General features: G+C 34.5%; 1 protein-coding gene across 2 annotated transcripts in view; it reads right to left on the reverse strand.

Moving 5' to 3' along the window:
- Positions 1-26,649, reverse strand: part of NLGN4X (neuroligin 4 X-linked) — a 128,924-nt gene that overhangs the window by 80,719 nt on the left and 21,556 nt on the right. The window contains exon 2 of one of the 2 annotated variants that reach the window (XM_009640144.2): positions 2,426-2,485. The exons of the other annotated variant lie outside the window; for it this stretch is intronic. Coding sequence (XP_009638439.1) covers positions 2,426-2,485 — 60 coding nt within the window. The remainder of the gene's footprint in view (positions 1-2,425; positions 2,486-26,649) is intronic. 2 annotated transcript variants of the gene reach the window in all.

The following is a 26,649-nucleotide window of genomic DNA, read 5'->3' on the forward strand; positions in this document are numbered from 1 at the left end:
ACAGTCGCTTACTTATCAAACAAGAAAAAAAAAAAAAAAAAAAAAAAAAAAGCTGTGTTCCCCTTTGAGTAGGGTAGGCATCTATTGAACAGTGGAAAAGGGAAGTGGAGGAAGCAAAAGTTGAGCTCAATACCTAGAGGTGGGGGACCTGGGTTTGAAAGCCTTCCAAAACTCTTCCTTCTTCTCAGGTTTGTTAGGAAATGGTTTAAGATACCAAAAATGTGATCAGCAATGAGGCACCACATATATAATATTTTGTATATGTGGAACTAATTTGAGCGTTTTTAAAGGTCTGGTCGTACTCTTATGGCCCACTTTTACTCTGCTTATGTGTATGCACTGCCATAATATCAAAAATTGTCAGCTGAGAGCAAGGAACATATGTTCAGGCTCCAATGTAGACCTGTCTAGCTGTCAAGAGTTTAAGGTTTCTTGTACAATCTGCCTTAATTACACAAAAAGATACATACTTCACATGTTGTATTTTATGTGTTGTACTTGAGGAGCAGAATAAAAGGGTTTGTGATGATATCTTTTCAATTATTTTCACTGTAAGGGTAATGCAGCCATTAAACAGATTATATAAAGCAATGAGGTACATTCTAGTGGATGTATTTTTTTTTATTCTCAGCATTTTCAGCAAAGTACATGAAAAATGTTTCTTCTGTGAAGGCTCAGCTAAGCCCTCAAAAATTGAAAGCAACAATTATTTAACACCATTATTTGTGTTACTGAATTACCTTTCCCCTCTCTCTCCAAAGTCTCATGCCGTAATTTGTTGTATTTAATCTTTCCTTCTTACATAGTTCTACCTCAGGGTTGAATCTTTCACTGCTGAACTCAATGGGACATCTCCTCACCCCCTTCAATGGGAACATGATTAGCTTCAACATAAAGGAAATGAGCTCTGTGCTTTATGTGCTTAAATCTAAAGTGGATGCCCTTGACGACCTGAAGTGGATGCCCTTGTTAATCATGAAACCTTAATGTCTTAAAATGTTTAACAGTTTGAATAATAATGTATTCGTAATCCAATATCTATCTTAAGTTTTTAAAGAAATTTTGGTTTTGCTTGTAACTTATCTTTTGCTTTAAAATTAACTACAGGATTTGGAAATCATGTTGCCTTAAATTTAAAAATTATACATTGCACAGAAATAGGAAGGTAATATTCAGAAAATAACTGTAATTTTGGAGTATTCTGCACAGCATTTTTGTGTTACAAGAAATAGTGTAATTCAGCAATGAAGGTGGTACAGTAGAGGGCAACCAGTGTGAATCAAAGACCAGAGATTTTTATTACAGTATTTTATATATGGATAGAGTAGCTACAATTGAGCTGAAGTCCCAGGAAAACAGGAGATAGTGTCCTCACTTCAGTATGTGTGATATTAAGGGGAACAAAAAGGACCAATGTTTCAGTTATTTGAACTGATGTCAGATAGAAGAAAACAGGAAAAAAGACATGGAATAACACTTTGGATTGGCCAAGCATGAGAGGAATAAGAAACACATTGCTCCAGAAAAAGCATTTGGTAAGTATATAAGTCAAATAAACTGTCAATGTAACTTTAATGAAAAGGAAAGGTGAGAATAGAGGAAGATTTCATTACTTCTTTCTATTTTGGTGCATCCTAAATAGCTTTTGTGCCAAGGCAAGAAAAAAGTATTTCCTTGTAAAACTTTTTTGGGGTACTTCACTGTGAACTTTAACATTTCCTTTCAGGGAATCCAATCCAACTCTGAAATAAGTCAATGAAAATGATTGTCATTGATTTCAGTGGGAATATGGTCAGAGTCAGAACAAATGTATCTCAGAGGCTAGCTGATTATAGGAAAAAACAACAAAGCAACATCAACAGCTTCCTTTATTTTTGTGTCCTGAAATAAACCACATCCTGTGAGGGGGAAAAAAAAAAAAAAAGTAAATGAAAATAGAAAAGACAAAGCACACTTCAACTGCATCAATGTACAGTATGTGCGCTGGGAAAACAGTGAAAGTGAAAGGAAGGATATATGGGAGGTTTTTCATGAAAACAGGTGAGTTTACAAAATGTGTAGGAGGGAAAAGAGCACATGCATGTTTTTAAATTCCATTTTCTCAACCTAAGAAAGAATAGGGGGGAAAAAGTATGTGGTTTCAAATGATATTTGTTACTCACTTCACACATGTTTAGGAATAACCATTACACCTATGTCACAAGGGAACTGCAGTCATCTATATGCTAATTTGGATTTTAAGAAGAAAAACAATGAAAGGAATTTCTAAAGAAGAAAATAAAGAAGCACACTGAAGTGTGGTTCTGCAAATAAGGGACTAAAAACCACTTTGAAATAACAGCAATAACGATAACTATTATTATAATAAAAATTAAAAAGTTTATGTTCATGCATCAGGGTTGAGCTTTGAAAAAACAAAAAATACCTTCATCTTCACCACGATCATTACTGGTTATATCATCTGCGCTTTTCTTTGTGTTGGCTCCTGGGATCATAGTGAGGAGGAGAATAAAGGGAAAAAAGAGAATTCAAAAACAGCAGGTTCTCAAAAATAAAAAAAACCACTAGTACAAAAAAAAAAGAAAAATGTAACAAAAATGTCAAAATCTGTTACATTTGAAATTGAAAAACAAAAAAGATGCAAACTGCACATAAACATAAAATGTCAAGAGGAACAAATTGAAAATATTTGAAAAAATGTATCATTTTCTGTGACAATGCAGTTACTTCAGTTAAAAGTGATTTTTGAAAAAACAAAATTAATGTGCTACTAAAAAAGAATAATATAAATCAAAAAAGTATATTAAAAATTACCAAATTATGGTTTCTATAAAAGAAATGCAATTTATTTCATCTTGTTCTGTAACCTTGAAGAAATAATGCCTTCAGTCACCATCTTCAATGTTTTAACATTTTATTAATCCTCATCAGTGTTTTATTAAGAATTAACCACAGTCTGAATTTCAGATTGAACCAATGAAAATAAAATTATCATTGAGTCTTACACAACTTGAATAGACCAAGACAAACCATAAAGACCTTCTTAAAATTTAATCTTGCTTCCCATATGAGCAAAAAGATATTTAAAACAATAGACTGTAAACAACGATGAAACAGAATTGAGTTAATCCCAGACAAGAAACTGGTCCAAAAATATACTTAGTTCATACTATACCACATTTCATGCTCTTTAGAAAAACACAGAAATTCACTGAAAACAGTTACTTACCATGATAAAGAATTCACACTTATTTATTAGAAGATTTAGTAAAGAATACATTTTAATTTGCATTCAATATGCTTTCTCAAAATACTTTTGAGGTGTATATATGCACCCACAGACACACACACACATACACACACATGTCCATACATGCCATAACCTGTGCTTATGGGAGCAAGAGGAAATAAGCATAGTTTTCCCCACGCCTCTCCTTGGGCAATACTTTTCTGACTAAAAGATATGACACCAAGCTATCCTTGCACCCAAAGTTTCATTATACTGTGATTACCTCTGTAGGAAATAGCCCTCTGTAATGTAAAAGGTAACTTGATAAAGACTGAAACTTGTATAGGAAACTCAATATGTAATTTAGTCTAGAAATTAAATATGGCTATTAAACAAATAAAATGGTCAAAGTCACCACTCTCACCATTTTTCCTCAGTTGTCTTTATTCAGAAGTGTTTTCGAGCCATACCGAAAAAGAACAGCATACTTTATTAACTCGTTTATCTATGAGTTTGTGTATGAAGTCTGAATATGTCACAGAGACATCATACTTAGCTAAAATAATTATTTTATTATGCCCACTTATTCTATTATTCTACTATTTTAAATGTCCCTATATCCCTAAAAATTCAAGGTTACAAGTAAATCTCAGTCCATGATTGTAAGAATGTTGTTAATTGTTACTAAGGTACTTAAGATTTGTTAATAGATACAGTTTTGAGTTCTATGCAATGGTTTGCTTGTTTTCTTGATGCAGACAGAATACAGACTTTCTATTGAAATTTTCTGGAAACACTGCCACTATATATGCAGTGACAGTGGTTAATGAGTCAAAATGTGAAAAGCAGCGGCTGAGGCTCCATCTCCACACAAAGCCTGCATCTTCAATGCCGTTGTACACAAGTTATTGTGTATGTAGTATATGAGTGCATTCAATTATATGTATTCAGTACATAATTAACTAGGTAAAATATCACCGTCAATGCAATACAGATGTTCTCTAATCTATCAATTTCTTTGAGAAATATTAGATACAGGCTCTAAATCTCAGTTACCATCCAAGTTTTGCCCTTTTTTTTAAATAATTTTCCAAATTAGTTTTAACTCAATGATGGTTGAATACTTTCTCAAGTGCTACCCAAATAAACTTAATTTCATACTTAGGTAAAGCGAGCACTCCAACCATAAAGTGTCCTTAAACTATTCTTAATTCACGTAAAAAAATAATGAGAAATAATTATTCATACACAATAAATCCACCTACACACACGTTTAAAAGTACATAACAGAAGAAATTTTGATCGTAATTCCCCCAGTGAGGTAGTCTTCTAATTGTTTGGTACAAAATATGATCACTGTATGCCAAATATAAAAGCAACTACCACATATCATTCCTATGAATTTAGAAATAACAAAATCAATGTGACCACACATATGTAGTGCTTGTAGACAAAAACTGTATGTGCAATTATTTAGACTGTAATCCATATTTAAAGTACTTTGTGTGAAAGAAGTAGATGTGTCCCAAAATTACTATCCCCTTCCAAATCATCAATTTATATAACAGTAACATATTGCAAGGATTTTCTCTCTAATGTGCTTCCTGAAGTGACTCTGGTTCAGTGTACTTCAGAAAGAACAACAGAAGTGTAATGAGAATGCAGAAAATGTCACCACACCATGCTACTAGATGTGATGAGACACAAATATCACATAACACAGGTATCTGACATAGGTTATCTGCAATATTTGAAATATTCTTCTTTCATTCTTGACAGCTTGAAGAAATCATGGGGCAACCAATTTTCAGAATAACAATATAATGCTAAAATGTATTTAATTACAACGTGACTGGGAATGCTTTTTTTCCTATGTATTGTGGAACAATCTTTCATTTGTCTATTGGTAACTGAAATATAATTTTATAACTAAGTTCTTATGTTTGAGGGATTTTTAAGTTCTTTTTGAGATCTGATAAAATGGTTTACATCAATGAGTTCTCAAATCTGTGTTCCTTCCACGTTGGATTTTTTCATACTGTAGGTACTAGCCATAGAATCATGAAATCATAGAATCATCGAATAATTTAGGCTGGAAAAGACCTTTAAGATCATTGAGTCCAACTGCACACCTAACACTGCTAAGTCTCACTAAACTGTGTCCCTAGGCACCACATCTAGATGTCTTTTAAATACCTCCAGGAATGGGGACTCAATCACATCCCTGAGCAGCCTATTCCAATGTTTGACAACCCTTTCAGTGAAGAAATTTTTCCTAATATGCAAACTAAACCTCACCCGGCACAACTTGAGGCCATTTTCTCTCATCCTATCCCTTGTTACTTGGGAGAAGAGACCAACCTCCACCTCGCTACACCCTCCTTTCAGGCATCTGTAGATGGTGATAAGGTCTCCCCTCAGCCTCCTCTTCTCCAGGATAAAGAACCCCAGTTCCCTCAGCTGCTCCAGACCCTTCATCAGCTTTGTTGCTCTCCTCTGGACACACTCCAGTGCCTCAATGTCTTTCCTTGAGGGGCCCAAAACTGAACACAGTGTTCAAGGTGCAGCCTCACTGTTGCTGAGCACAGGGGGATGACCACTGCCCTAGTCCTGCTGGCCACACTAATTCTGATATAAGCCACATGGGTAATTTCTGGAATTATTTAAGCAGCACCAAGATCACTAAAGATACACAGGAGCACCGTTTAGAAAAATTGTATTGATCTTTTGAAAACATAAACTGCCAGAAACATATTATCTCATACAGAGAGGAAAAATTAGAATTTTCCAATCATGTTGTCTGTTTTTTGTTTAAAAATGTTGATTCATTTGTCCTGAAACTTCTATAAGATGGTATTCCCTGTCATAAGAAAAAAAAAAAGGACTTACTAAGTTTAGTTTGAGATTGCCCTTCAAGTCATTAATCTAGGAGACAGAATGGGAATATGACTTGGAATCTCCCACGGCTCAGGAGAATTCCCTGCCTGCACCAACTGCTTGTCCCACAGACCAGTGCTTCCCGCTGCTTTGGGGCTTCTTTTCAGGGTGTTCAGGGTTGGGGAATTTTTCTTCCCCGTATATATATAAATCATATATATAAAAATTGAAGCACCAATTTTGGCCTTAGATTCCCATACACCAAGTGAACATTATCACTGGGTTATAGAATTGGCCCATCTGCAGTCTAAGAAGTGTTTACTCATTCATCCCACATGAAACATAGATGGTAAATCTTAGCAGCAATCCTGGAACCAGCAGCAGAGCAGAGAGCATGGCAGGTAGTGGTGGTGATCTAGCACATTAAAGACTAAATTCCAGGAGTATCTCTACTCACCAACATAGGATTTGACTGGCGTTGTTGGTTTGCAAAGTTTGTGTTTCACTTTTCATGCCGATGAAAAGTACCAAAGAAAAATATTTCAAAATATTAATAAGATGGGGAATTATTTTCCGAATGGTCAAGGCCAGGAACTATTTAATTACATATATTAAATATGCTCTACTGAAGATTACGTTTGTATAAAAGTTCATGTTTTAGAAAGATCTAAGAAGCCTTACTGTTAATGACAACTAGAAAAAGATGGGACTTCATAATGTATATATTAAATGCCAGGTGACCTCTTTTCATTTCTCCTACAATACCTTTCATTGCTCAATGAAAAAGGCATAGTGTAATTCCTTATTGAACTGTTTCAAACTTCTTTTGTAAAAGATTTTTTGCTTGCCAGAAAATGGTTTTTGTTGTTGTTGTTGTTGTTGTTGTTTTAGGATATAGTGTGATAGTACAGATACAGAATAATGTAGGTATATATGAGCCAGTTCTAAACTAGTATCAGTCAACATAGTCATGATAAAGCAGGATTTAATGTGAATTACTATTTTTCCTCCCTAAGAATCTCTATGTGCAATGTAACTGTAAACTTTAATTCAGTAAGCATCTCTCTTAAGAAGTTTTTCATTCTGAAACACTGATTCACGTGCTAATTAACTTTTAAAAAATACTTGATTTCATTTACCTATGGATGTAAAGTCACCTTCTATTCCCAGATCCATTCTCGATGCCATGCATAAAGATATCACAAATAAAGAAGTCACCCCACTATAAGCACATCCTCTGGTTCACATTTCCTTTGATAATGAATAAAAATCTCATTCAGAAACAGATTTTCTGGAGTTGCAAGTCTTCCCATATGTATTTACAATTTATTCTACATCTTCCTCCATTCAGATATTATCTGAATCGTGTGTATGTAATGTAGTCAGGTCCCATGCATGCAGTTTACCAGCGCTTACATTTTAGGTATCCATTCTGAAGCCTCTAAAGGCAGCACAAAATTATCAACTACTGCTTAAGCTGATGCCATTTCTTCGCATTTTATATGTAATTGCTCCATCTGTCACACAGTATACCTTTTGACCCATTTAATTTTGGGAAAGCACTCAGTTTTCAGAAATCACACAGCATATTATTAGTTGTATGACCTCCCAGCTTCATGTAGAGTATGCTCAACCTTCTGGAAACTTCCAGCTCAAACCAGATTAATATAGGATTTAATAGTCATTCTCTTGGTGATATATCTTATTTATACAGCCATTTCAATAGGTTTCTAAAGCTCTTTGTTTCCCATCCCATGAGAACTATTATCATTTTATAATCAGCTCAAGTGAACAGTTCATTACAGTCTTGAGGGACAAATGGGAGCTATACTTTCCTTTCTGCATTTCTCCCAGGACTGGAGGGTTAACTTTACTTTGAGTCTCACTTAATGCATAAGTCTTAAGTCATTTCATGTCCAAAAAGAGGAGTCTATCAGTGAGGGAGTTTGGCTGTCATAACACTGTCCCTGGCTCACAGCTATGGCCAAGGCTCTCCAGCTACCTTTATAGCTGTTCTCATTCAGCAGCTGAAGAAAGTTCAAACGAGGCATTTGGCATTTCAAATAAAAGCCAAGAAAAATGATTATTGAGAATTACAGCTTGTCAAAGTGTCTTAGAAGTTGAATGCGGTTCACCAATGTTAGGAGAGATCACAAAGAAAGGCAACATATCTATCAATATACCTGTATTTTTAGGAACCTGTTGATTTGAATTGGAGAAAAATAAATGTATGCATATTGCTTAGATTTAAATAACCATTATTTCTTAATTATTTACTGAATACTGTCAACATGTGTGTACAGTTGTGTGTACATGTATACATATGAGCAAATATATACACATATATGTACATGAAAATGCTCTATATAGTTAACAGTCTTCCAGAAAGAACACAGGTTTATTATCTGGCACTCCCTTCTCATAATGGTGTTAAAATGAAATTATAATCTGTCAACAGTGTGCATAACTCTGGCAAACAGCCATGTTCAATGATTTCAAAGCAGTCCTTAGCCATAAATTAGATGCCTTCCATCTCTCTCCTAAATAATATGAAGACTTAGTTTATAGGTAGTTTTTAATGTGGAAGTCAATGAAAGCTCAGAATTTTACTTAAATTTGCCTGAATTAAATTTGTTTGGTTTTGTTTTAATTCCTATATTATCACTGAATAGCAGAAGACATATGATTGCAGTCGTCATTATTCTGATACCATTAACAATAACAACAAAACCATTTGGGTTGCAACTGCTAGCTCTGTATAGCAGCAACATTTAACTAAGGAATATGTAACATAATCGAATTTCTGTTCTTAATGACTCCAGCTGCAACACACACACACACAAAAATTGCTAGAATTCCAGACCACAACAAATGTGTAGATGCTGCTATATAGCCAGGAAATGTTTTTTTTTTTTCAAGAAAAGAGAATTAAATGACAGTTTTGTGTCCTATTTGAAATTGGATGGAGAAAATACTGCAAAAATCCCTACAGTGTTTTGTGTTCCATGCATTAGCAAGGATTAAAACAAAAAGAAAATGCTATTTCACAGGCTTTTTTCAAACAGTTTTGGACTATATAGACAGTTCAATTGAAAAAGAAAAATTCTAAGGTTGAAAAAGGCTGCAGAAAAAAATTACAAAATTATAGTATTACCTCAGCTCTGTTCTCTACATTGCCTATAGTTTTCAAATACGTGATTACACATACCTTTTTTTTCAGAAAAATTGCATCTCTCTGTGCATTAGCTGTTCCATGTACAGAGAATGAAAGTGGGATGAAATTCTTAATATTTTACAAATGGCAGTACTCTGTATACTGTTCCTCCTGAATAAAGACAGAAATAATGACTATTCCATGCCCTAAATTATGTGCTTCCAACAAGCTGTTTTCCTGGACAAGAACAAGTGCATTAAATCTGTCCATCACTTAGTTTCACATACTTTAATAAGGTTATATATCTTCCAACAAGTTAATACAGGGCAATGGAATATATTAATTGTCACACAGAGTGACTGTGAGGTCCCATACAGTTCCACAGAAGGATACAAGCACTTTTCAAAAGTACTGATGTTGTGGAAATAATTATTTACTACCATTTAATAAGAGTTATTAGTTCTGTGATTGCTATGGGAATTCCTTTCCTTACAAGTTTATTCCACACCAATATGTTGATACGGATTCATCTCAATGAAGACAAAAATAATATTCACACAGATTCCAGGGTAGCGAAAATCGTCAAACTACCTGTATAGATGATATATGATCCTGATCATTGGTTAGGACGAAAAAGAGCTTACAAAAAATAACAACTGTTATCACTTACAAAGTATGTTGTTACATGAAGTTTTGGTCTATATACATTCTAATTATATCATTCTGTATTCAGCAGCTAAATGCTATTGATTCTTATTCCAAGTAAGGTGCAAAAGATAAAACCTTAACTTATGTAACTTTGAGCAAATGGGGTTTCTCTTCCCTTTTGTCAAACTTTTCAAAGCTTCCTATATATTTCATTTTAGGAAAGTGAGATGTTCATTTAAAAAATATTGTTAAATATAGGTCTATGATGAAGATAAATACTGGCATTTACTATGGACACTTGTCATAGTTACAAAAAGAAACATAACTGAAAGCTATTTCTTATTACGAAACTGTTTGCATTTATTTAGATAGTATTTATTCAGCCTGGAAAAAATTATAAAAACAGTAAGTTTTATCTTTCATCCTGTTTTAATCCATTTTGGTACATTTTTTACAAAAAAAAAAAAATTTGTTTTGAATAAAAATTACTGAGAATAATAATTTCTAAAACTATTAATTTAAGGTTTAACATGTTGTTTTTATCGATAATTATTAATAGAGAAATCATTATTTTAGAAGATTAATAACTAATAGAAATGAGGTAGCTACATGAATTCAGCAATATTTTTCTATAAGGATTTTTGTTATGCAAGTTACATCACATCTAGAACTTAAAGTCTTCTAAATACAGTCCGTTGCTTTGACATAACCATCTATAATGGCTCAAAAGAAGGCATTGTACAGCCTATCCTTTCAGTGACCTCCAACAGATAAGGGGAACGTTTCTTGCGCTTCCAGTGTAAGTGAATCTGCTCTATTTGATGGAGGACTGGACTGAGCCTGCAATGGTTACTGATTGAATAATAAAAGACTCATTAAAAAGCATAAATCTACCATATAGTTATTCAAATTAATTCAAGCAGAGGCACATATTTTTCTCTACAAGCATCAGGACGAACACTGTCAGTATGAAAGTGTGGCAGTGACCTCAAATAGCTTGCATTTCTCTACTAAATTGGTGCATTTGATGAGGTGTGAATGTAAAAATGCTAACATGTCTGAGTGCACAACGCTGCTATATAGAAGCACAGCATTTGCTTTCACCCATCTCACCTCTCTCATCAGTGAAGCCATTTTGAAATTTGGAAAAGATATCTACATGCTACTTTCTTGAATTAAAACATCCGAAATATAACACTCAGTTCGATATACTGAAACATTTAAAAATATGTTCCTTCCCTTTGTGTTACATATGCTGGCTCTGTGCTGGCAAAGCTCCTAGGCACATAGTTTTAAGCATATGAGAAGTCCTGTCAACTTCAAAGAAAATACCAGTATGCATAAGCTTCAACACTGTGATGAAGCTGCCTTCAGTCCTGTCTGAGGACCAAGAACATGAGTAAGTCTACAGTAAGTACTACAGAAAAGGTCCAAGAGCATGGAACATGAGAGCCCCTGTAGGATATATAAATCCCAATGCAAAGTTTGTCCAGAAGTATGTGAAATATACTGCACTGACAAGTCAGTCGGTGTAAGATACAGGTAGAGTACAATTAGCTGCAGAGGGGCATAAGGTTGTTAGCATGATGATTATACTACAGTTACGCTTCCAACAATGTGTAGGACTTTTAAATTAGAAAGTACAAATCAACATTTGTTATTAATTAAAATTCCCAAGCCTAGATGTCACTACACTTTAGGTAATGTAGGTAACTAGACTTTGCAGAAAGCATTCAGTAATGTTGACTTAACACTACTTATAACTAAAGGGTAAGTACTTTTGAACAAGCTTAAGAGAGTTAAGTTCCTATGTTCCATTTAAAATGAATGTGAATGAATGTGTAAAAAAAAGTTAACTGTTAACACCCTCTCTGCAGACAGCTGAACAACACAAGCACATACTCTGCTTTTAACAACTGCTGGTGAAGTTTTTTGTGGAAATTCTCCCTTTGGGCATGTGTAGGCACCACTGGAAGCTGTGAGCTGAATAATCAACTCTTAAGAATAATAATTATTTGATGCAGCTGTTTTAATTCTTCATTTTGAACACACACTCAATTTGCAGTTGCCTTTGGAGAATTCAGGAAATAATTGTGTTTGTTATTTCAGTGGATCCTGTGAGAATGAAATTTTATTCCATTGTAATAGATAATATAATAGTTTGGCACCATATTCACTTCTAATGTTGGTGTTTACTGGATCTCTGACATCTTAGTTTTTATTTGGGAATCGTGGAAATGTTAGTCAAGGTAAGTAGGAAGTATGCATAAGATATCCAAAAGAAATACATGAAAAATTTAATTCAGGGCTTTTTTTAGGGTGTTTTTTAGTACATAATCCAGTATTTTAAATTTTTTCTCTACTAGATTTCAATGACATCTTCATCTACACAAAACAATGTATTAATTCCTACTGTAATTAGCAATATCAAACCAACTAAACAATTAGACTATCAAAACAACTAAAATTTTAATGAAAGTAATAAAATAAAAAATTAAAATAAAAAATGGGATAGAATATACTAGAGCTATTTCAGGGAAAACCAGATCTAAGGTGGATATGATGAAGAGCTTTATAATCTGAAATATGAATATTTAATTATTCTAGTACTTCCAAAAATAGTGCGTGCACAGAAAAGATTTTCCCCACAATTGAATAGAAGATGCCTGGGAAATAAGATAGAAGCTGGAAAGCAAAGTTCATTTAAACATTTTATTCATTATTACTCAGTACTGAAAACATATATGACTTTGCCAAAAATTAGTGTCCTTGTCCCAAAGAACTTATGCATTAAAAAGATACCAAAGGAAATATTGACTGCCAGGGCTTCTAAATAAAACACACATAAACCATACTTTTAAAGAATAAAATATTGCATTCTGCTTTTTCATTATTTCTATAGAAGCTTAGTTGAAGACCACAAGTTATTAGGATTGCGCCACTTAGAAAAAGCGCAACTCTATCCAGATGTCAGGACATTGATTTAGAGGGTAACAAGGAAGGACATCATGAGAGCAGTCTCACTAAGATCCTGGAAATTAAAGGGAACAGATCTAGACTTAAACAAAATAATCTAGAAACAGAAGAGAAATTTCTTTTATGTTCATGTTATTGTTTGTGACGTTTCAGCTTCAGACATGCAAAGTTAACGCAAGCAGCATTAATGAAAGTTAAGCACTTGTAGGACTTTATGCATAGAGTCATCAGAGGATTTTGATTTTCACGAATTCATACTAGCCATAACTTTAAAAAATACATTCAGTTCATACTAGTTGGAGCTTGAAAACACAGTATTTCTGGCAATACTTTTCTATACTCCATTTGGTAAGAGTTTTTGATATTTTCACAAAAAAAATGAGGGAAGTGGGATGAGAGGGAAAGCGCAGACTGAAATTGCAGCATTCCATATAATTTACATTCCAACTGCTTCAAAGCATAAGTTCTGAGCTTACCATGAAGCTGTGAGATTTTATCTACAAATGTTAAAACTGAACAAGGATTGTTTTGATTCATACCTGCTATATAATTATTAATTATATTAAGCTAGAATCAAAACAGCTGGTTAGAATCCTAATTTAAACTTTCAAACTTCAACACCACAGAACTGATCTCACTAACATCTGATCCATCTAACCTCCATTACTTGATAATATGAGTTAGCTGGTTTTGATGCATTCTATGATTGTGGTTTATATATTTGTTCTGGTGGAATAACCTTTTCCCTATTGACCAAAATTAATGAGAATTCACGTCTCATTTTGGTTTTTAATTTTGCAATGTTCCAAGCATAATTTAAGTTTAGTATTTTCAATGTTATGATTCATGCTTTACTCAAAATCTATAGAGGAAAAACAGTAGCTTGTAAATTATCATTATGTGACAGAAATAGGAAATCAGAGGCAAGTAATAAAAAGTCTTGCATGATATAGTTACTACTACATAGCATGTGCCATTTGGTACTATACAATACTATGTAATGACATCTGAACTATTCCATCTGAAGAAAGACAAGTTGAATTTTGCATTTAAAGGGAATCACATGTGAACTGTATAGAATCATATGGGAAATGATACAACTTATGTATGCAATTATTTCTGAGAATTCAAATTCCAGTCTTCTTTGGCTAAACATAAATATTTCTCATTAAAAGAAACAGGTCAAGCTTTTTTTCTTTTAGTTTATTTAAGCAATATTATTTTATGCGTGCTGATTTTATCTATTGTCATATGTACTTCAGTTCCTACAGGAAAAAGAAAAAAAAATTAGTATTGCATTTGTATTTAGCTGTAAAAGAGATCTGAATGTTTCCTTGTCTCAATCAGTGCAATTTACAATTTAAAACACCTACCATCCATTTGAGGAAATTAACTATAATTGGCAGTTTTGCTCAGAAAAATAAGCAACGGAGCTTAAGTGTGTTGAAAGTCACTGACAAAGTGAGTTGGTGAGGTTGTCTGAAGGTAGAACTGGCACAGCATTGGTCCAAATTATACCTGCCTGTATGTTGTCATTAATGTCAGTCATATTAGTACTGAAATACACTTACAGGAACAAAACAGAAATACTGGCACCACAGCCAACTTCCTACAACTAACAGCACCAACAAGAAGGTATCAGACTTAAAAACACAGAAAAAAAAAAAAAAAAAAAAAAAGATTGCTGTGATCAAATCTCTCAGGGTATTACTTCAGTTTTCTCCTGGCATCAACAAACCCCCATGTCCAAGCTGAAAGAGTCCTGACAAAGACTACGTGGTGTATCAGAATGAACTGTGCTCTTGAACTCTCCCCTCCACTCTAAAGAACACCCAATTTCTGCCAGCTGTTTTTCACCTGAGGCAAAATTTGAAAGGAAAAAAAGTACCAGGAGAAAGGTGATTTTTTAGTAGTTGTTGCTCTGCTGGGAAAGTGTCAAAAGGCAAATTTCATTAGTTTCACTGGGTGTGTATGTGGTTCTACTTGCCATGTTCTCGCACTCTTTTTAACCTTCCATGCCTGGATCTTTTAGCAACACAGAAAAATGCTGAGAATGTCCATTGCATGGTGTTTTCTTGTCAGGTACCATAGTGGGTAATTTCATACTTCTTATCAGCAAACTCTGATAAAATTGGCCATAGAAAGAGGAGGAAGGAAAAGAAAGAAAATCAAATGAGGCAAATCACGCCTGATTAATTCAGTGGCCTTCTGTGATGGAGTAACTGCATCATTGGATAAGGGAAAAGCTATGGATGTCATCTACTTAAGACTTCCGTAAGGTATTTTTCTATGATTCTATTCTAAGGTATGATTATGATTTTGTATGGGTCCCACAACATTCTTGCTGCTGAATTGGAGAAATTTGCATTTGATGGATGGACTGTTAGATGGATAAGGAATTGGCTGGATGGCTGCTGTCCAAAGGGTTGCAGTCAATGGCTCAATGTCCAAGTGGAAACCAGTAACCAGTGGTGTCCCTCAAGGGTCCATACAAGGACAATACTATTTAATATCTTCATCAATGGCATAGATAGTGGGAATGAACATCCCCTCAGCAAGTTTGCAGATGCCACCAAGATGAGTGGTGCAGCTGGTGCACTTGAGGGAAAGGATGTCATCCAGAGGGACCTTGACAGCCTTGAAAAGTGGGCCCATGTGAACCTCATGCAGTTCAACAAGGCTAAGTGCAAGGTCCTGCACCTGGGTCTAAGCAATCCCTAGTATCAATAAAGATGGGGGATTAATGGATTGAGAGCAGCCCTGTGGAGGAGGACTTAGGGATACTGGTAGATGAAAAAATGGGACATGAGATGGCAATGTGTGCATGTAGCACCAAAAGCCAATTGTACACTTGGCTGCATAAAAAGAAGTGTGGCCAGCATTACTAAGGGGTGTGTTTTTATTTTGCACATTTTCTAAAATCTATGACACATTAGTTTTGGTGTATGTTTAATAATTCCTGCAATAAAACTATGATGGGAGATTCTGCAAAATTTGCATCTAGAATTCAGTGCAAACATTTTTCCACATTTTAGCATTTAAATAAACCTTTGCTGTCACCCACATTTTGACTCTGATGATATAATTTTCATAGTGATCAAAGTGCATTGCCCTTCTCTGTCCCATATTGACTTTACCACATTTCATTTTAGTATCTCATTTCACAGGTCTCTACATGGCTTCCCTCTTTCTTATATTATGAATTTCTGTCCTTAAAGAGCAGCAATTCCAGTAACAACCCTTAATTTGTGATTCAGACTCTTGCCTTTGAAAATAGGTTCTAAATCCATTAATATCAGCAGTATAGTACAAAACAGACCATTAAAATAATTGATAATGTCCCTCTCTCAAGAATAGCTCACGGATTTCCACATCAAGAAACTGACATCATCTGACAAGTTATTTTCTTCCAACTCTTTCTTCATTCCTTTATGTGTTATTACATCCTCTAGCACCATCCTTTTCTTCACAGTGGTTAGCTTTCTAAAATGATGTTCTTACTTCTTCCTTAGAAGACTTTGATCCTTCTTTTCTCTCATTCTTTTATTTCATGATGTTCTGTTTTTTCAGTTAACATTACCCTAGGGTCATGCTTAACTACCCATAATATATACTCTACTACCCTACCTTATTAAAATTAATTCAACTCCATACTGCCCATCTTCAGCATTCAGTAATAATTGAATGCTATTTCAGTTTCTCTGATTTCGTGTTTGTTAATTTGCTACCTTATTCTACATTTACTCTCTTCCTTCTCTAGGTATCTTGCTTTACAAGAAACAACAAGATAATATGTATCTCTCTTAGAGTACACAGGAAATAAAGACACATAAAAGAGAGTTACAACAAGCCATATTTTGATAAACTGAAATGCCAGAAGACTAAACACTAGCACCTATACCCTTAGATGCATTCAGGATAAAACAATATTTTATTCCCAAAGACGGTTTGAGGATAAAATTATTGATCTTCCAGTTGAATACTTCAGTGTCTAAGTAAAATAAGCTACTATAATAGAAGATTAGTAGGAACAGAAAATATGCATATTAAGATCAAGAAATATAATGTTACTATAGCCTAAGGAAAAGAGCAATTAAAAGGATCATGAAGCATTTAGATACACTGATACAAAATAACCTACAGCTGTCTTTAAAGAAAAAGCATCATTCTGATCTGCTAGAAATCTTTAATCCTCTCCATACAGTACCTGATAAAAGAAACTTGTCAATAAAATTTATTTAGGTTTTCAAAAAGTCTTTGATAAACATTTTTCTGTGGGAAGATGTTGAGAACATAATTATTCACAGAGAAAGAGGTGAAGTAATGTCATGGATTAAAAACAAGCTATATAGATTATCTTAAATTGTAACCAGAGGTCAATTTTCAACATAGCAGAAGATTAACTGTGTAGTGAAATATTCTCTATATTAATCTGATGTTGTTTAACATTCTTTTAATGATCTGGAAAAAGGGATGAATTATGATATTGTACAATTTTCCAGTAACAGAAACTACATAAGCCAAGTCCAGAGACAAGATGTATATCTTCAAAGAGAGTTTATAAAGCTAGATAAATGATGGATGACACTTAAGGTGCTACTTTTTTTAACTGAAGTCAAACATACATCTAAATGCCTAAAAAATATAACCTATGTGACCGGAGTGATCCGGTCAATGGAGATAAAGAATGTTTGCCCCAGGTAAAGATGAATTGCAAAAAAGGTGTGCTTTTTTCTCTCTGAAAAAAAAAGTAAACTTAGCACAGAGATGGAGGTACCTATACAGTAGTATGCTTAAAAACTAATAGTCATGCACAGTGAAAACAACAACTTGAGCCAGATTCACAACTGTTAGATGCCAAATTCTCTGTAAGTTCCAAAGAAAAAGGCTTGGGTATTACTCCAGTCATAGCAATGACACCCTTAAAAAAATAGTGAAATACAACACTCAGAATGTCAAAGCACAGCATGAAGCAATTCTGAAAATACAGTAATTTTGTACATTTTTAATAACCAGGTATGGCAGATCTTATCAAAAATGATACATTCACATCAAATTTCTTTTTCACACAGAACATTGCAAAAATAGAAAGTCTTCCATCATTATCTATATTGCTAGAACACAAAAATGGGTTTGTATGAAAAGAGATTAAATTAGAACCCTCAATTACATCTGGAGAACAGAAAAATAAAAGGGATACCATTATTGTATTGTTCTTTTATAGCATGTATGAAGTGAGATTTAACTTTTCTGTGAATACAAGGAGTGTTGAATTTCTCTAAATAATTGAATATATTTAAAAGCTATTCAACTTCAACAGCTCAACAATGGTAGATACTTTAAAAAAGCAGTGGAGGCATAATGCATAGAATTACCATACATTTATTAGCATTTTGTATTAACTTTAATGCATGTTACACCATATAACTGACACCATATATCTGACACTCAACAAAACAGACACTTAGTTCTAATTTTATTGAGATAAGCAGGACTGTTTCATGTTCAAAATTAAGCTTATGGGCCAGAGATCATAAACTGTGTGTTTCACAGCATAGATCAGCCACCAGACTATCTGGGAAGAAAATTCCAGTGAAGTTTAGTTGAGACAGAAGTCCCTTGCACCATTAGGATTCCTTACCCCGATGCATGAGAGAGCTGCCAGTTTGAGAGAAAGGAATAGGATAAAAATTTTTGGTGTGGTCTCATACAACATTTTCAGCTTCAGTTTTTAACGGTGTCATGGACTAAACTGACTTTTGTAACAACATAGGTATTCAAGATGTGACAGCAGTGAAATCAAAAGCAGGTGCTAGAGTGACACTAGGATCAACGACAGGACTTGTTACTCTCCCTAGTTGTCACCTGGAATCATAGAATCATAGAATCAACTTTCCTGAAAGTTTTTTCCATTGTTTTGTTTTTCTTCTGTCCTTAAAACTTACTGTGCTATTTGTTCATATTCTCTTCCAATCTTAGCATCATAAAAGAAATACTATTTCGTTAGGGGATAAAAAGTGGGCCTCTGATCATCTTTACAAAATTATGCACGCTTCACAGGTGTCTTAAAATAGATTTTCTCAAAACATAAAAGCCAAGCACACAATTACTTGTACAGAAGTACCAAAAGAAGTGCATCTTAGTTTCTATGGTTAATTCAAATTTGCAGTGTAAGTATGTGCCTGCTAACTTACTTTCAGCATGGACACAGTAATAAAAGGAATACACAAAGATCTGTCCAAAAGAAGCAATGGCAATGGGAAGCACAAGGCAAATCACCATAAAATCCAGGCAGAAGACAGGCTGAACTGATACAGAGCTGCAATGGCATTGTAAAACATGCATCGAGTTGCAATACAAAAAAAAAAAAAGAAAAGCTGCGAGCCTGGCATTCCTTCCCACATGAAACTGGCAATGCAAAACAAAAGTATTTCAGCTCTGTGGATTTAGCTACAAAAATAAAAAAATTGGTATAAATTATTTGCACCCTTCAGATCTGTGAAACATTTTTAAACATAGCATGTTTGGTTTTTTTTTTTATTTTCATCAGAAATCTACGATAACTGTCAGAGAGCAATTGTACCTATATAGACAAAGAAAAAAAATTAATATCTGTCTTTTAATGATTGAGGCTGTGTTGCCCATAATTAGAAGGGAGACTATTAATATAAGTAAGAATAAGAATAAGACATGAGCATTCATAGACTGGTAACAGGGATGGGTTATTAATTACTAAATGAAGAATCACAGCACATTCCTGGGAAGGGGCAGAGGGACACAAGGGAATGCTGATGTTTCTTTAAATCTCCAATGTATCACGACGCTTACATCATGCTGCGTTGGGTTACATCATGTTACGACTAGTGATGTAACCCGTCGCAATGCAATGCACACATCGCATTCAGTCAGCACTTTTTCAGCTTGTCCACATGATCACCATGGCCAAGAGAGGTTTGGTTGTGTTAATTAAAATTATTATATTTCTATGGTATTTCCGGTTGTTCGTGGATAGAAATTTTCTCGGTTTAAGAAAAAGGAAGGCAAATAGAACTAAAAATTATTCTAAATATGTAAACCAAATGTGTAGAACATACATACAGACTTGGTCTGATGACAATATGAAAAGCCACCCACATTAATATATTATATTGTAAACTTAGAAGCAAGTAAATCAGGGGAGAAATATCGGGTGCTTCAGTCTCACTATAAGCATGTTTCCTCTTTGAGGCTAAAAAACATCTTTCTGTTCAGCTAGAGTTTAATTTTTTTTCTTTTTTTTTTTTTAATGGAATGTGTTAAATAGAACTTTAAGGCAGGGTTTCAGGGTAATCTTTTCCTATATATGATGGGTGTAATGCTCTTGTTCTACCAAACCACGCTTTGGCTTTAGGTGAAGAAATTATTTCCATGCAGCAGCAAGCTGCTGAAGGTATCAAAATAGCCCTATCGCCAGTGTCTCCAATGCACATGCTGGATTCTGTAGCAGCTAAACTGCGGTTGATGGTGGACCTGGTACCCAGCAGGGTATTCAGATATGTGGGACAGCAACAGTAACTGTGATTAGAGACAAATATTGCACACCAACTGTAATTATTTGCCTAATTGATAAGACTAAAACCAAGCAAGCCTAGTCTTTTTCTCACCTTGCCCATTCTTTTCTTTTCTTAGTCTAGCCTTGATGCCAGTCTCTAGTGTTTGAGCAGTAGCCTTTGGATTTAGCTATGGGCAATTTTTCCAGATATCTTCTATTTGAAAATGTGACAGATATTTGAATGGACAGATGTAGGTTTTCCCTGTCACAGACCACAGTAACTTCATTATTTTTCACTTTGTTTTTCCATTCTATCCCTTGGGAAGCACTCTTTTTTTCTAAACGTTTAAACATAGAACAAATGAATGGCATATTCACAAAACAATTACCTTTTTTATTAATCGCATACTCTTTAATCCTCAAGTTTAGATGGAGAAATGGCCATTAGTGTAAGATGCAAAAAAAATGACAAGGAGAATCTGATGTCACATGCCAGCATGCTCTTGCTTTTTCTGCTGCCAGATTTGAGCATAAATTATGTCTAATGTACTGAACACACTGCATTTTCATTGTTGTTTTTGTTTATGTTCCATTAATGTTTCTCCCATTCTGCCTTTTTTTGCTAAAGTTATACACAGAGGGTGTATAGAGTCTTGCTGATTTTCAGCTCTGCTTCCCACCTTGCACACTTTGCTTATAGCTTGCACAAACACACACACATACACACATGCACAAACAGATAATACACTTTCTCTTGAAGAACTGATTATAAATGGAATATTTTTTAATGTTGGTCTTCAATTTAGATGTGAACATGCATCCTCTTCCATTGGCAGTTATAGCCATGAAAGCTCTTACCATTTCTTGACAAAATCCCACCATTTCTGCACCTTCTGTCATTTGCTTATTACTGTCTTCTTGCTAGAAGCTAATTCAACTGCACATGCGATTTCTCCAGAGCGCATCTCAGACAAAAATGTGTCAAGTTCACAAAGAATGACTCTTTAAACTGATTAAGCTAAAACACTGTGACTGAAATGGGTTAGGATACAATCATCTGAGTAGCTTCACTAGCAGAGGCAGCAATTGCTATCTTGGAGGGTGACAAGCAGTGACTTTGTTTGCTGGTACAGCTGCAGCAGGAAAAGGATGTATCTGCTTCTCTGAAATATTTAAGTGGGTGAGAAGTCATTAGCAGAGAAGGAAGGATTAAGAATTCAGTGGAGAAAGATAAACACTAATTCAATCTCTAAGAATGGAGTCAGAAAGCAGAGTGGTGTTATGTCATCAGGAAGCGGGAGCTACAATTGATAAAAGAGTAGGTGCCAACAAATGATGATCCTCAAGACACTTGATACAGCTGATTCTCAAAAATATGTGACTCCGAGTTGCAAAAGAAATATTTAATCTTATTTCTGTTCATATTCTTCCTATACCTTCTCCTTTAATGGCAAGACATGCTATATATAAATCAACTCAAATACCTGTATCTTAAAAAAATACTAATGAAATGCCAGGAGTCAGATCACAACATAGTCAAAGCAACTAACTAGGGTTGATAAAAGAAAGACAAATGCATTCCTGGAACGGGGTCTTGATTCTGGTACTTCGGAAAAGTCTATATACGTATCAGGCATATAGCCCCTGTGAAATCAGGTCAGTTTGGAGTCAGTTTTACTGAAAGTAGAATAAGAGTGCAGGGTTACATCTTAAATGATTCATTCTAAAGGAAAAAAAAAGTAATGTAAATACAGTGGTGCAGGCAGAGTAATTGTATTAATATGGGTAGGTTTGCATGGAGAATACAATCTTTAGATGCTGTGTTTGAACAGCAATCAATTTTTAACTCTGCTGTGTTAAGATAACTGAATCCCTGAAGCAAGAAGGGAAAAAAAGGGGGAATGAGTTTGAAGGTTCTCCCTAAGGCACTATACCTTCCAGGGCTCCTTCTGGGACAATGCCAATTATGCATCAGCTTTCACTCAAGGCTTTGCCTAAAGGCACAATCTAGCCATAAATAATTATTCATATAATTGACTCCAGAAAAGATTCATTCTTTTCTAAAGCAAGAATATTAAACTCTGAATCAGGTCAGAATCCCATAAACATTAAGGAAACTGAAAAGTCTTCCTTTGTAGATTATGTAAAGCTTTTAAAGGAAAAATTTAGGTTTAGGGATTAACTTGCTCTAAGGCTTACATTGAAATATCTACATATCCTTATAATTAGTAGGATAGTTTATTCTGGAATCTTCTACCACCCTAGTGAAAAGTACTGTCCTTCCTATACCCAAGCAGCAAGGATTCATGACATGACAAGCTAAATTATAATAATCATCAGGCTTCTGCTAATGAGGAGTAAGTAGCGTCGAGCAGAATGAAAACTTCAGCAGTTTGTCACTCACAGGAGGTCGTTGGCAAAACCATGTCTTGTTTTATTAAGCTTGTGGCATCATATTTCACATTTGTAATGGAAAATACAGTGATGGAATATACAGGCTGAGAGTAGACTGTATGATGCAGAAGTTGCAAAAATGCACCCTGGCATAAGAAAATCAATTCTGAGTAGATAAGTGTATTCTTGTTTTTACTGCTGTACAGCTTCACAGATATTTGTTTATAGTTGCATTCACATATTTGCAAACTAACCACAATGTCAAATTTATTTGAAATTTAAAACAAAGTACATAACTAGTTCAGATACAGCAGGGCCATGTGGAACGTAATAGTGCCTTTACAAGTTCCAGTCTCATGGAGTTTTGACCCCACCATAAATTTTTTTGAATAACATGATTTACTATTGTGAATGCTGTAGATATACTGTTTTCACCTCATGTACTCTGAATAGAACACTGAAAATTATTTATCCTAAGTCGTTACATTGTCAGTATTTTCACTGCTGTAATACTGAAGTCCTAGTCCCAATTTTAAACATGACAATCTTATTGTTTGTTGCACTTGTAGAAATGCATCTTCATATAAGTGGCAAAAACAACTGCTGACTTTAGGATAGGCATAGATTACATTCATTAACATTGTGAAACAGTATGTCTGTTTCCACATAAAATATCATTATTGTTTTGTGTAGATGGAGTGAGATGAGGACTATTCTATCATATCCATTTGCTGTAATAAGACAATATTGGGGAGAAAGTAGGCCTTCAGCAGCTTAGGAAAAAAGAACTAGAAAAGGACAAAGTTAGTACATTAAAATCCTGCCTCCTCAGCCCTCACTAAATTTAGCATCTTCCCTTTTCTGAAATGGATTCTATTTTATGTGCACATGAGTGTGTGTTTGTGCACCCTAAAAGTTCTAAAAGGGTCAATGAGTAGCAGAGAGGCAAATAGGTTGTTTAATTTTTAGTCCTTGCTTTACTCTCAGTACAAACAAGCATAATGTGAGCTTTCCATAAGACCTGCTAGGGTGACTGTCGTATTTATTCTAAACACACTGTTAGAATGACATACCATAAGTATGTCCAGGTACTGCTTGTTCCATTGCTTATACTGATACTGCAGATGGAAACCTGGAAATGATACAAAGGAAAGCATGAGTTTAACAGAGAACAATAATCTCCAGTCCACCTGCCATTTAAAAGAGAAATAAAAATATTAAATTTCTACAAGAAGAAACTGCACATCTTGTGCTGCTAACTCATTACTTCTGGTAGTCCATTGAAATAAATGGGATACCCATAGGCAAGTAGAAATTATTTTCTAGGAACTGAATTTTGAAGAAGCTGTTTTAACAGCAGAACATGGTACCAAAAATCCATCACAAGCTACACCATGTTAGTCATATAAATTACCCTTAACAGTTCCAGCATTGAAGTCCCTTTACAAAGTTACCATACATACTGGAAGAGAATGTGTAGAAAGCAGACAGCAAGTCCTACCAACAGGATCTTAATTAACAGTTCAGTCAATAAAAAAAAACAAAAACAAACCTATGTTTACATGAAAACCCTGATGACACCTTTATTACTCTCTAATGTGGTGTACAAAGAAAGTGACCCTCGCTCTTGACTACCTTCCTTTATCGCCTAGTTGCCTCAGGCCACACTGCAAGACACTAGCTTCAATCCTGTTCCCTTGGGAAGTCATTATGGAAAGAATGTGATGCTGATGTCGAGTTTACTTTTGAAAATCCAGGAGAACTTAATCAAAGTCCATATGTGGCACACACAACTGAATAACCTGGCTACATCTAATATCATACAAAGGAGCTGTATTGCCTGGAGGGCAGGAATTGAACAGGAAAACCAATAACCTATCAGAAACACTAGAGGAACGAGACAGGTAACCATGTGAGCAAACTCTAGAATAAATGGTCATAGCAGAATATTTTCATGCTTTATACTATGCTCAAAGGCATCAGAAAGAGTCAGGAGGCAACAAAAGTCAGAAATCCATGCACAAGTACATAAAGTACTTATTCAAATGAACTGGTAATCTGCAAAATATTAATTTCATGAGAAGAAATAAAGAATATCAGGAAAGAAAACAAATAGAATAATTAAAATAACAAACAGAGCATACATAATGACACTTTCATTATTTTATCAAAGCATCCTGAACAGCTATACAGCTTCTGACCAAAATCCAGATGTGAGGTTTAAACTGCATCTCGTTAGATCTTGTAGATCCTGTGACACATGTCAATCCCCCATTAAGAAAGTTAATTTGATTTCTCCACTTTATAGCTAATGTAACTAATGTGACAACTAGGAGTAACTCCAAGTCAAGGCTCCAGATTTCACATCCTTAACTGTTTTGTAGGTTTTTTCCTACAATGACTCTCTCAATGACTCTGTCTTTGTGAAGATGGTTTAATCCCTAATTAAACTTAAAGTGAGATTTCTGCTCGCTTTCCATATACATCTTGTTAAATTGCTAGGAATAGCCTGAAATCAATGTAATTACTCACAGAAGAAAATAATTATTGTGCAATACTAGAAAAAGAACAGAGAACTAGGGAGAAGAGAACTAACCCCTAGTTATCTACATAAACTTAGTGGCTGTAAAAATTTTTACTTTCAAAACCTACCTTAGGCCCCTACAAAAAGAAAAAAATCTGAGCCTCAGTGGGCACTAGAGAGAGGAAACCTCTCCAGGAAGCCATTTATGCCACCAGTAATAGGCAGGATTTATGATCCCTCACTAGGTAGTTTAGCAGTTTAGTTCTAAAACATATATCTACAGTTCTCTCGTAAACACAGCTTCTACTATCTAGTCTATTACTTAAAGAAAGAAATCCAAACCTACGGATTACATCACCAAGTGGTAAAGCATTGACTAGATAGAAAACTGAAAAAAACCCTTTGAAATGCAATACTAAAATGCAGATTAGCTTTCAGACGGGTAACATACTTATAAAATAAACAAGGTTACATTAATAAATATATAAACCACAGAAAACACAGACTTTTCAAATGTGGGGAAAAATAAAATGGCTTAACTGAGTCACTAAGAGATTGTCTGCAATGTGTGAAGTAGCAGTGCACAGAGATCCCTGAGCTAGCGCCAAACAGGTTTATTGGTGATTAGAATAAGAAAAACTATATCACATTCTTCCTACTCAAGCTAATTAGCTCTGAGAAGTGGCAAGAACAGTTAGTTTAGGTGGAGCAACTCATTAAGTTCCCCACCCAGCACTGCACACTGTAGATATATAGGTTTATCTGGGGTAAACTTACGGTAAGCATAGGAGTATTTAAAAGAAGTATTGTATTTTATTGTGACAACATTCTCCCAAGCTTTTGCATCTAGCAGCTGAACTTCATCTGTATTATATTCATTTTTTGAAACACCTTCTGTCTCTAAGGGCTTCTTTATAAATATATATATATAAAATAAAATTTCACATGATCATTAAAGTAGCCACTTTAAACAAAATGAAGAAATTTAAATTCACCATTTAACAAACAGATCCTTTTCTTTTTGACGGCATCTGCTTTGAATATTTGCCAGCATTACAAATGTACATTTTTTATTACAAACGATTAAACAATACAGTGGTATTTCTTTGACTTTCTTTGTCAGGTACACCCAAGGTAAATGTAGTATTAGTTTAAATGAATACATGCACAGAGAGTAATTTGTTTCTAATGACTCTCCAATACTGCCAAAATGAATTACTACTACTTACAATAAGCTAAGCTATCATTTGGTTTATATCATTAAATGAAATATTATTTTTTCTAATTATTGTGAAAAGAAAAATCCAAATTAAAGC

Source organism: Egretta garzetta, unplaced genomic scaffold, assembly GCF_000687185.1.
Source record: "Egretta garzetta isolate BGI_Z169 unplaced genomic scaffold, ASM68718v1 scaffold125, whole genome shotgun sequence".
Lineage (NCBI taxonomy): Eukaryota > Metazoa > Chordata > Aves > Pelecaniformes > Ardeidae > Egretta > Egretta garzetta.